Genomic DNA, 13,379 nt, shown 5'->3' with positions numbered 1-13,379 from the left:
CTTGTTGTCCTGTCATTTATGTTATCACAGTGACTTTAGTGAAACACCTGGTATGTAAATTGTTCAAAACGTGTTTTGTATACTGAGTATACTTGGATGACGTCACATAAGCTGTAAAAGTATGCAAAGTCAAAGCTCTGGTATTTTTTCCATCCCATTAGAACATACAGTAAAATGAACATATGCATGCTGACTGCATAATGGTGGAATAGCAGCACTGAGGATCAATAAGAAGCTAAGAGCAGCGTCCATTAGATAAAACCAGTGGAGCGATGCTACATAACAGCCCACCAACATTAAAAATACATAAAGGTTCATTAGGGCACCCTGCTAGTGGACAGGATAGAGAGGTGTTATGTCTCCTGAAGGGTTTCCGTCCAGAGAGCGAGAGAGTTTTAGTCGAGGCTCGGCCTACAAGCTGTCAGTCAAACCCCACCTTAGTCATTGTGAACTCTGACCCAAATCACATCAATAAATCTATGGGAATCAATGAGCTCTATGTGTGATGTAATGAACAGAGGGATTGAATGTGAAAAGGGAAGGCGGCTTGGTGGAGGAAACAAACTCGCATGTGTATAAACAATCGGGCACAGGTTAATATTGACATCTGCACCCACAGCAACACACACACACACACACACACACACATAAATCCACATTCCCTCAAAACACGCACACACACGCACGCATATTCATGGCATGAGGAAGCCGCTTGTTGCCAGCTGATAAGTCACACACTTGAGATTCTTTATTTACTTGGAGTAAATTAAATTAGAGTTTACAAGACATTAAGAACAGGCCGCGTATCTGAGTGTAAACAGTCAATCTATAGTAACCACAGCAACTGATTTGGCTGGTTGTTTTGTGACGCGGACACAAAGACTCACTGTGTGCGCAGGGTGAAAGCTGCACTGGTGATGGAGGTTGGCAGGTTGAGTCCCTTTGTGATTTCTCTCCAGATCTTCTTGTTGATGACCTCCACCAGGCCTCCCTTCTCTGTCACCAGCTTGTACAGCATGTACAGATCCAGGACCTGCTTGGCCATGATGGGGATACGATTGACTGGGGTTCCTATGGAGGAGAGGAAAACCAGAAAATAAATCAATACTGTGCAAATACATCTGAATATGAATAGCTTAGTGACGTACAATAAACATGGATTGTATCAATGAGAACAGGATATAATCTTGACAATTTCTTTTGCGTGTGTCCCTGCTGAGACATACTAGCACCTAAAACAGAAAATATATTTAAAGCTGCATCAGTGAAAAGGGCAGCGTGAATTCTACATTATGCATTTATTCATCAACAAATCAATGGTGAAACAGTCGGGATCATTTTGTGACCTTCAGATACTGATCTAAGTGCTGTCAGGAAACTGGTAAAACAAGGGCGACAGGCATGTTGCCTGTACGTCTGTTAAATTTGGCTTGAAAACATATTAGCCCAGTTAAGGCAATCTGGCTTGACCTGGAAAAGGGGATTCGCAAACAACACAAAGCAAAGCGGCTCTAGACTTTTGATACAGATGCATTAATCTTGTCAACAGCTTATCTGCAGTGAAGCTTGCAGGGAGCGTGCGGGGGGAGGACAGCGAGGAGGAGGGGGTGGTTCGCAGTATGCAACAGAATCAAAAAGTGCAATGTGCAACAGTGTAAGCACGGAGCGGGAGGAGGGGACTGGGGATTGTGACGACCTGCTAATCCATGGGTAGCGGTGGGTGGGGGGCTCCTGGATAGGCCAGTATAATGAAGCTCATTTAGAGGATTGTACTGAGTAAATCCACACCCCTCTGCTGTTAGTGCTGCCAGGCCCAGCGCAGGGGAGTCGTACAGATTTGCCTTCTCAGTTAATGCCAGCCAATCCCTCAGCCCCTCCACAGGCTGCTCTTAACCTGGAATTGGACTCATTAATGACTTTGTAAAATAGCAGTGTGATCAGGCCATGAAGATTAGCCCTGATTCATTTTCTTAAGTTAGCAACATGTCTTTAAGCCATGTGCAAAGGGCCTAAGTGAACACATGGACCTGCATAAGAGTGGAGATCAGGAAGGTGTGGCAGCTCTGACCCGTGCGCTTAATAATAGTGGTTGTTATGTTGGTGGTAGTAAGTAAAACTTATACTGTTGTGTTAACTGAAAAACACTCTCAAAAGGTTGAGTGAAATGTAAAAACATAAATACAGCACATTTCTAGCAGACAGGTGTTGGGATTTGGGTATTTGAGTAAGGCGGGAGTGAGGAAAGGCTTGTAAGCCTGTTAATATACGTGACTATGGCGCACTTGCTTCTCTACACAGGTGTTGGGAGTGCCGGTGAGGCTGCAACATTGAACAATCATTGTTTGGCATCACAGTTTCCTCATTCTGCATGTTAACATTACAACAATGGAATGTGAATCAGGTTTTTAGAGTTTGGAGAGAATAGGAACCTGTTGCTGAGGTCTATACATTCAAACACAGATCAACAAGTAATCAGAGAGAGCCGGGATAATACAGAAAATACAGGTAGGAATGCAGGAATACAAATGTAGAGTGGAACAAGTTTATAAGGTACACCTGTAAAATCAAATACACCTCAAATGCACCTCCACCTCCATTTATGTACATGTGGGTAGACAAAATATTAGAAGATTGTATCTGAATGCCGGTGTGATTTAGTGGTAACAGTAGAAAACAGATATAACCTTGAAAATAAAAAAAGAAAATTACAGCCACTTAGACAGATCTGTAATGCCTCCTCTCACCCTGAGCATAACCACAGCACCACAGCACACTGTATGCAGTTAATATTGTTCAGCTTCTTGAAATTCTGTTCTAGGAAAACAGACATCTTATCTCTAGAGCCAATTAACAATTAGCAAAACAAGAGGGCCTTTTGCCAAGATGCCAGCATCCTTACAGATCATTCGGATTAGCTATGAGGAGAGGAGCAATAAGTTAGTATTAAATGTCTCTGTTAAAAGGTCAGGCTTGTATTACCATTTAGTTCACCAATAAGTTAAATTAGCCTTCAAAAAGGACCTTAATTGGTTTTTACTATTAACACTATGTTGTAGCTATTTTCATACTGCAGCTGTATTGATATATCTTCAGTTGCAACCAAGTTACCAGCATATATAGTAGTATATAAATGTACACACAAATTACAACAAATACTATATAGTTTAATAGGCAACTGTGCAATAAATCTCACATTTTAAATAATCCTGTCCTTCTGTAGATTATACATTTGCTTATTCTCGCTCCTATCAACCTGAAAAGAAGATAAATTGTATCCTGTGGTGGCACAGTAAACATGATGTTGCTGGCGGACCTCTGACTACAACTCTGGGCAGTAGCAACATTTCCAGAACACGCAGTGGATCAAAGCACCAGGAATGCTTTGCTGCCAGCGCCCCGTCAGTTATTTAATGCAGCGTTGGACATCAATCCTGCATCAAACAATTAGTACAACTAGAGGGGTCAGAGATCAGCCAGGGGTTATTGATGTGTGAATTAAACTGCAGGTCAGCAGGAAGCCATGTTTTCATACTGGCCCGGCCATGAACAATGAGAGCAAAACAAATGAGACACAACAGCGCTGGCCCCACAGTGACAGGCCAGCTGTTAGTTAGGCTTTAATTCACACCTATGCTTTTATTCAGCCCTTTATCAGTATCTGCTGTCAAATCAAAATCTGATTTAATGTATTCACAAAGAGCTATTTTCAGCAACTTAACAATAAGAACACAAAGAGAGAAAATAAAATTACATTTTAAACAGGAGCACAGTGAGTGTTGTGTGTGTGGAAGAGAGGAAACCAAATAGCTATCTATATATCTTAAGAGGACCAGAGCTGCTTTTGAAACCTAAAACAGCATTAATTAGTCAACACGTGACATCAACCAGGTTTCACATTTCAGCATGGCCCGATCATATGTGAAAGAGCTGGGAAAGCACCTTTGATAATGCTGTAATTGACCAAAAATCACATTAGCAACACTTGGGCAGTTAGCCAGAGAGTTCCCTAATTTGCCGCTTGCCTTTGGTGTCCCACATCTGCTCTGTTTTCAACCCTGGAGACATTTAGCTCTAACAGGCTTAATTAGACCAGTCCAAAACATTTCTTTTGATCACAGCAGTACAACTCCTCTGTCTCACAGCCCCTTTTTATGCATTATTCTGTTGTTATAAACGCTCCCATTTCACCCTATTGCTTACTTTTTTTTTCTTTTTCTTAGAGAAGACTAGAGACAACAGGATCCACAATGATTTGAGACCACATATAAAACACTTCATGGCATCAGGCCACGTCGGACTCAAGTAGGCAGCTATTGGATATTTCATCTCTCTGTAAAGCCGTGATTTGTCCACTTGGCTGCTCTGAGCCAATCTGTAATTGGCTGCAGGCTTCACCTCCCATCATCCTTTGCCCCGGACTGATTTTCCCCCAGGGACAGGGCCATCAGGAGCCTAGTGATTAATGGCACCAGGGGTCAGAGGTCGCTCTGGTGGGAAGTGCCGCGGCTGAGGGCCCCTGAACCACTCCCTAAGTCCTTCCTCTGACTTCCACTGTGAACACAAGAGCCACACGGCTAGCCTTCAAACGGCTAGACTTCAAATGATAAGGAATACAGATAGAGAGTGAGACAGAGGAGGGGAAAAAAGGCTGTGAGTATAACTGAAAAAGACTGTAAAAGCTGAGATAAAGACATAAAATCTAGGGTTTGACTAGACCTTTTGAGGCTGATACTTCTACAGAGAATCTAATGTCAGGTGATATAGCGGATATTTTGTGCAGATAGTCGATATCTTTGTATTTGATTAATTTAATTTTCAGCATTTACACTGAGGGAAAATAAATCTCTGTGTTGACACACAAGAGAATGAAAATAAACCATGTTCATGCACACTCACTTATACAGTAAAATCTGTAATCAAGTAAAAAGCCTTATGTCCATAATTTCAGAGGCTGGGGACATTGATCAATACACAATTCGTAATAATCACCAGTACTGCCAGTACTGGCCTCATGCACTGGGAGACATTAAACAGACTGTGACAGACAGAGGCAGACTGTCCATCTGAATCAAACATTAACATTTCCCACCTCACATTACAGTCCAAGCTTTCTATCTCAATGTGAGGGCAAAAAAAAAAGAGGGAACAAGGTCATTTTATCTGACCCCTGACCTATTTTTAGCAGGAAACAGCTGTTCACATTAAAGGGCCTCTATAATAAATCAATTGGGTGCCCCTGACGCCAGTAGTGGTAAATTAAATATCACTGACTTCACATGATGGGCATTTTTTAAATAATTAAGTGACAGAGCGACAGCCTTCCAGCGGACAACACACAGGAAATGAATTTTTTACTGAATGAGCATTGGCTGGTGTGAGGTTTCACTATCATCTACAGCGAGGAAAGACAGGAAGAAACGAACAGAGAGGAGGAAACAACACATCATCTCATAGTGTTTGGTTGTATTAAACTCTAGTGTTTAATTTGAGGATTATTCTATTGAATCTACTGATCATTACTGGAAGAGACTCAGATTAATGACATGAATATAAATACAAAGAAATGAATATAATTACAAAGAGAGCAAAAGATAGAAAAACAGAACTAGAACAGGGATGAGAAAAGAAAGGAGGGAAATGAGCAGAGATTACGTAAAAAAAAAAGAAAAAAAAAAAGCAGGAAAGGAAACACTTTCTGTGACTGTTTTTTCTGCCACTAGGAGGGAAGGACGGAAGGATAGAAGGAAGGAAGGAAAAAAAGAAGGGGGAGGTGTGGTAGCTACTAGCCAGCCAGCTGGAGAAAGACTGGATTACTGCTGTAAGGAAGGTGTCAGCCAACACAAACAGCCCCTGGCTTCATGGCAGTGTCTGAGTCCTTTCAGAGCTCCCACACCTTCCTCCCCCTCCTCCAAGCCCCAACCACCACATCAGACCAAACCAGGGTTACATCTCACTCTGCATTTAAGACCACTTAGTATGTTCAAAATTAGTATATTTAGTTCACTTAGTGGAATGGCTTTTAGTAAGAGACCCTATTGCCAAAGCAGTTTATAAATTGTCCACTGCAACAACACTTTAAATTTCTTTATTATGTAAAGAAGATAAATTATTTGAAGGCATAAACTACACCAGTGACAAGCAAAGGATTACAATAGTAAGTGGTACACCTGTTTGCCACCTTTAATCCATCATTTCAAAAATTGCGTTTGATGGGAATACCAATACAGAACAGCCAAAACCCTTCATTAGCACGGGACAGAGAGACACTGACAGGAGAGACGAGAGTCTGGACTCCACATGCTGGGAGTTTACTTTATGTCGGGCAGCCCCTGGCTGTAGTTTATATGTTCGTATGTCGGGGCAGCATATTGTCAGGACCCCGCTGTATGCTGGGGCATGTTTGTTTTATTTTTAATGCATGGCCAGGGACATAAAAGGTAAAAAAGCCTTGAGTGTATGGAATTCGCTATCTTTAGTCCAGGCAGAGCCACCACTCGCATGACGGACCAATTCATATCAAGTGTTAAGATATGTACCCTCCACATAAGGGAAGTTAAATGTAACGTTACACTATAGATACATCGCTATTCTAAGCATGAAGCTAAAGCCACAGCTGGTACAGAGACAGACAGAGAGATAGAAACAGAGGGACAGTCGTCTAATAAAGTTTAAAATATGTCTGTCGATATGCTCTATACCTTCGGCTGCATAGGTTTCATTCCTGCCATGTCAATAAAGTGCAATTAATGTGAATTGACAAAGGGAGAAAAGCAGGGAGAGAGAGGCAGACAAAGGGAGAGCAGCAAGACAGGACAGATAAAGAAATAATGGTTTGTCTTCTGCCAACTGTACTAAGCTGAGATGTGATGAGGAACACAATAAGCAGGAATGTCTGGGAGTTCGTGTAAGAATCTCATATATACTCGACATATATTTTTATGACTTTCATGTAAATATCTTCATAAATTTTGGGGCCTAAACAACCATTTCTGCAGGTCTCACTGTAGACACAGTTCAGATTCAGCTTGTTATTTTAGGAATATCAAAAACCACTACATCCTTCTCTCTTGTCTCTTCCTCTCACTTTTCCTTCTGTCTCAATTAAAAGAACAAATACAAAGCTGGGGGAAAAAAGGAAACATTCAATGATGGATAAGTCACTTGAAGCTATATTTACTCAGGAAACAGTGAGAGTAGCTTCTCAGTAAGAATTATTACAGCAAGCAGGCAGCCAATATATTAAAGGAGCTGTCTTCTGTGCACTGTCAACTGCTTCAGCCTGTGGTGTAAAACATTGCAAAACTGGCGAGGCTCCAAACAACAGCTAGAAGCTGTAAATCTCACTGCTGTTCACACACTGGGGAGGCTGTCAGACTGCAAATAATGACACTATTAAAACTTGAATTACACGATTAGAAGTTTGTCAAATGCAATTTGGCAATAAATCTCTGAATTGCCATAGAGTTACAGATACAGTTTTATAGGATATTTAACGTACTGTGCTGTTTTGGCCAGACTTCATCTTTTGACAGTCATGCCAGTAAAGCATCTTTGAACTGAATAAGACGGGCGGACAGAAGAGAGAAAGAAAAAGAGAGAGAAACATGACTCCTTCTCCGTGGGTCATGAAGATGGGTCACCTGGTGAAATAGAGGGGGAAGGGGATTGAAAAGGTTGGATGGCGCGAAAAGTGAGATGGCCTCTCCAACTGTAACCCAAGTCCCCTGGATCCCCAGAGACCCGGCAGATCAACTGACTAGACCCCAATCAACACTGGCTGATATGGAGCCAACAGAGAGATGGATGAACTGACGGAGAGATGGTTGATGTCTTTTACACTACGTAGTTGCTCTGGGTCACTGGTCATTCAATTTCTGGAGGACCTCAGAAAGATTAAGAGGACCTCTAAGAAGTGTATGCCAGATAGGGAAAATTTGGATATTTGATATGCTTTCTCAGGATGTCCATTCATATTAGGGAAAATCACATTAGAGGAATATACTGGACTATATAGTTGCACATACTATACAAATAGTTGCATACATTAATTTCTAGTGGAGAAATGACTCTTCAGCACATTACAAATATATGGCAAACGAGTTTTAGGTCATGAGGATGCAACAATTTTGTGATAGAAATTCATAGAAAAATAAGACATTCGGTGGATAAAGGCTACCTGATAGATGTCTGTTACCTGCCTACCCTACACAAGTGAAATTTACCCCTCTCTGCTCTGCTTTGGGCTTGATAAAGTCAATGTGTAGTATGTGTATCTGTTTATGCATCCATCCATTAGTGCTTCAGGGGGTTAAGTTGCTCCACCCAGAAGCCATATTTGAAGGTAACAACCCATTATCTGGAAAGAAGGTGCTTTGAGTGAGTAAATGAATGATTCAGATAATAAAAACAATAATTGGTCTTAGGAAAGTGTTGCGTTTTTCTTATTGCTTCATGTCTGAAGCACTACTGACTGCAACAACCACTAAAACCTGTTGCATGTATGACACATGCATTTAGTGTGAACGTTTTACCACCCTTGTTGCACAGTTGTGGTTAAGCAATGGTATCATTACAAACGTTGCATTGAGTGTCCGTTACTTGCATGTACAAACATGTTCTTCTAGAGAATTTAGTATTGTCTGAGCAAGAAAAAGCTGTATAGGAGCTTTGCCTAAATAGTGTATTGGTATAGTTAGCTAAATTGATTCAAATCTGAATTTTCTGAAATAAAGAAGTTTTCCACAATTTGACCTACAGACACAATTTGGTAACAACTCAAAAAGTATTACAGTTGAATACCCCGTTCTGATATGAAGGAATCAATGACTCCTTTTTCTGTCTCACCCATTCCTGTTTGAACTGGCTTAAAAGGCCCACGTCGTAATTATGGTTAGACTGAAAATATCTTTAGGCAACACTGGATTTATGAGTAAGCTTTAGAAACAAGGGTGAATAGCAGATGACAGAGAAGATTTAGAGTGTATAGTTGTTGGAAAAGGTAAAATCTCTTTGTTGACATATACAATGGTAGTAAATACAGGTCTGATACAGCCCTGTATTATGAGTTACAGTCACTTAGGAAAAAGGTCAATAAAAGTTATTTTCTATCCACAAGCTTGACTACTCAACAAGCATGTAAACTCAAAAATGTATACAGTCAACTACATTTCAAGACGTATTATTTCTATTAAAAGCAGTTGCTGTGTAAACATGTTTAATGTCTAAGTAGTTTCATTTAGTTTTTAATGTGTTGCATCAGATCACTCAATAAGAACATGTCTTTTGAGAGAGTACATATCATTCTGAAATCACAATTTAAAACTCTACAGCCTATACTAAAAGACCTCTGCTCCATGTTTACATCTGACTGGAAGATCCAGTAAGAGAAAAGTAACAATAGCTTGGCCTTGTAAACTGCCATCTCTGATCTTTGCAGAAATGTCAAGAATGTATATGTCACAGCAACATGACAATGGTATGTTGTACGCATAATAGAGGGAGGAGCTTTGGCATCAACTGTAGATTGCTGGGATTAAGGTACAGTAAGTAGGCCTAATTTTTTTCCATTCAAGTCACTTAAAACTCAGGTAAAGTAAATCAGAAATAGAGAGTCAGATAATGAGGGAAGGGAGTAATATTTAGAAAGAATAAAATGAACAAAGGGAGACACAGAGTTTAAGGGAAAAATTCCATATATGACAGACCCAATGTATTTTTTTCCAAACACAATGTAAGAATGAAGGAGGGAATTCTAGATAGAAACATAAAAAGAGAGGGTCAGAAATAGAAATGAGAGTATCTCTTAAATAGATCTGTGGCCAACACTAGTGACAGGTCACTGGTCAGAGTGTTCTTGGTTTACAAATGGACTATATATGACGATGGACGTAGCAAGGCGTGACTTCACCCATTGGTCTGCATTGGAGCCGGTTTGAAGCCCAGAGTTGCTGCTTATGGTTGGCGCCATCTTTTCCGTTTGGAGCCAGGACCTTCCACATAAGGGGTCTAGAAGCACGCCCCGCTACCTTGGACCAAAGCTAACGTTAACTTACTGGGAACACAGAGCGGTGCAGATTTGTGCTAACATTAGCTAATTAAAACGGCAGGTATAGTTATAAAGTAACCTTAAACTTACTGAAATATTACGACAATAGTCACAATAGTCGAGAGCAGCAGGTGAGCGAACTGTCAATCAACAACCACACAGCACACATCAAAGTTACTATAAGTCTTCAAATCTTATTAATGGAGCAATAATTTCCAAAATGACCACCAGCACACTTATAAGAGGGTTTGAATTTAGAGATTGAGACCATAATGGCTCGCTGAAAAAATGTTTAACTTAGTATTTCACAAGAGAAGCTGATGCTTTTTGAATGGGAGTCTCTTGGAGCCAGCCTCTAGCGACCGTCAGTGGTATTGCACTTTAAGAGACTTCCGCATTGGCTTCAATTTCAAGCTCTGATTGTTGCCAGTTAGGTTTAAAGGGTAAGTAGGTGGCAGTGATGTCTTAACTAGCAGGTGCAACACTGAGGGGGTTCCCTCTCCCTTCTAGCAAGCTTTATAAGGCAGCTAACTGCTTCAATCAATGGACACCCGGATTGACAGATAAAGCCATCAGCTGACGAGCCCCATTTGGAGCCCAGCAGCACCGATCAATACAGGAGACATCAGCTGCTATAAGCCAAGGAGAAAGAGCGATATGTTGAAATAGGGGAGGAGATTGTAGGGGGTTGTGCAGTCATCTTTGAAATTTTAACTCCTGTCAATGCTAATTACTTTTGGCTTTTGGAATCCATGACAGAGAGTCATACATTTACCTTTCAGGGCTTTAGCTGATGCTATTATGCAAAGTGTCTTAAAATGCAGTCAGCAGCAGAAGACGCTTTTCACACAGCTTTTCTTAAATTACAAACAATACAAAGTATCAAATAAATGATATTAAAAATGTTAGTTAAAAAAAAAGAAAATGACTAATTACTGTATTTAGAACACTTCTTAGGGCCTTTAACATCAAGAAGATTTTAATATTTTTAAGGACCGACAGTTACACAACAGAATGATAAAGGAGAATGATGACAAAGGGAATATAAAGTGTACAACATGAAAAGTCAAGCTTTGAGCCTAGTTATGAAAGATGAAAACTCATCTTTGCTCACTCATCTATAATAACTTGTTAACTGACCAATACCTTTATCTACTCATGTATCTCAAACAGCACATCAACTAAACTGCCATCAACAAAGAGGTAAAAGCATTTGGCAACTGTGTGTTTCATGTCCATTTCTTCCCTCAAATCAAGCGTCTTGTTTTCCATTAGGCCCCTTTGCACTCAGATCTCCGTTAGTGTGCGGCTTATGCAACACTGCTGCAGAGCTGCACTGGAAGTGAGCTCAGGGCTATTGTACTGGTGTAGGGCTCCTCTGGGGGCTGTAATGTATTTCATACCATCCATCACAGGGGTGTGGAGGCCAGGAAACATTGCTTTAAGAGCACACACAGGACACAGATGGAGAAGCAAGACACACAGATATGCAGGGATAGCAGAAGTTTGCGTCACAAGAGAGTTTCATGTGGGAACAGCTTAACAAAGTCTCTTAATGCGGCTTAATGTTCTTTTTTTGAATTGAAAAATGTTGGGTCCTGCCTTAAGTTTTATGTCGCAACTAAATGTGTTTCAACTATATTGAATGAAATTAAAGTCCATCATGTCTCTGTACTGCTTTTACAGAGAATCAACATTTTAATCACGTTTTTTTTTTTTTAAACTTACTCTTTTACACTTTTTCTTTTTTGCATTTTGCCTTTATTAGTCAATCACAGTGTAGAGACAGACAGGAAACGTGGGGAGATGGCACAACATGCAAGAAAGATCCCCCAGCCAGAATCGAACCATTGGCGCTGTGGCCATGTGGCATGTGCCCTAACCCCTCACGCTTCTTTTGATGGAAGTTTTTTCCATTGTGCCTTGACGTGTCATTCTCATCTTATTCATGCTCATTTCCTCATTTCCCAGTAAATGGATAGGAGTATTTGATTGCCACATTTGTTTTGCAGAGTATTTGCAAATTTATTCAACTGAAGACAAAACAAGGTGCTGAGATGAACTGAGCAGCCAATGTTATTTTTACCCTGACCGATGACCTCGCTGGGAAGCATGAATCTGCTTGAGGCCTGCACTCGTCTTCTCCTCTGCTCAGTTACTTATGAGCGTGGTGATTAAGAATCTCCCAGCACTGCAGCTTAGAGACTCAAATCCCTGTACAGTATGGTCGTAATTAAAGATGGACAGCACAGTGGCAATCTAGGGCTGTGGAACAGTCTGGCTAAATGACAGAGGAAATAACAGGGAGGCGATACGGATTGGGGGTTGGGATGAGGAGACAGAGAGAGGAAGAGACACAAAGAGTAGTCCTGGTTGGTATGAAACAAACAAAAAGTCTCAAGATTTTAATCTGACTTACCCTCCAACACAAAAAAAACACCAGGAAAACTAGTGTTTCCTTTTGTTTTGAAGGGAGAGAAGAGCGGAGCTGCCACAGATGTGCTTACTCCCCAAAAGCTGGGTTGTAATTTGCCAGCCAACGGGTGGAGTTTACCAAAGGCGAAGATAATCTCAGCCCTCAGATATATCAACACGGTAACCATAAAATCTTTGATCCCAAATGCAGTGAAGGATGTGTCCAATAAGAATAGTTTTGCCCTCTTCTTTTGGAGTCTGTCTTGGGGCAATGATTAAAAAGCAGTGGTTGGAATCTGTATATCATTTAGGTTCCCACCCTTTCCTGAATGTAGGGGCCCCGTGCTACCAGTGCTGGTCTTTCAGTATGTTTGCCTGATTATCTTTCTGTCTGGTTGGCAAGTTTAGTCAGCTTCAGCCCACTGACAGAATGCTTCCAAAGGGAAACGAAAGAGCATGGCCTTGTTTCTACAAGCTGGTCAATGCTTCCCTTAACCTCTCCTGTGTCACCATGGCACCCCGTCTGCCCTTGTCTCCTACTGTGGTTTCCATGTCTGCCCTCTTCATCCTTCATCCTCTCTTTTCTCTCTTTTCACACATTCAGACACGCGACGGTCGCTCCCTTGTCTGCTGTCCGTCAGCGTTGCCCTATCAAAAAGGTTGGCCCCCACTTATTTGGAGATCATTAATCATCCCATGTAGGACAGGAGGCCCCTTAATCCAGCCCCTCCTCCCCCTGGCCTCACCAAGCAGGCCACAGCGCGGCCCTCTGCCCCTATCCCCCATGGTGTTATCAAGTTTCAGTGGTTGTAACTGTAGCACAATAAACAGAGGGGGAAGGAGAATGGGGTGGGTGCAAAGGAGGAGGAAGGGGGTGGAGACAGAAAGAAAGAAAGACAAGAGAGGACAAAATGTAATT

General features: G+C 41.3%; 1 protein-coding gene across 2 annotated transcripts in view; it reads right to left on the bottom strand.

Annotated features, from left to right (window-relative positions):
- Positions 1–13,379, bottom strand: part of LOC122996686 (AT-rich interactive domain-containing protein 3B-like) — a 54,431-nt gene that overhangs the window by 7,706 nt on the left and 33,346 nt on the right. For both annotated transcript variants that reach the window (XM_044372314.1, XM_044372400.1), the window contains exon 5: positions 888–1,071. In XM_044372314.1, the coding sequence (XP_044228249.1) occupies positions 888–1,071 (184 nt within the window). The remainder of the gene's footprint in view (positions 1–887; positions 1,072–13,379) is intronic.

Source organism: Thunnus albacares, chromosome 1 (genome assembly GCF_914725855.1).
Source record: "Thunnus albacares chromosome 1, fThuAlb1.1, whole genome shotgun sequence".
Taxonomy (NCBI): domain Eukaryota; kingdom Metazoa; phylum Chordata; class Actinopteri; order Scombriformes; family Scombridae; genus Thunnus; species Thunnus albacares.
The sequence above is the reverse complement of the archived record's forward strand: the minus strand, read 5'-3'. Positions and strand labels throughout refer to the sequence as shown.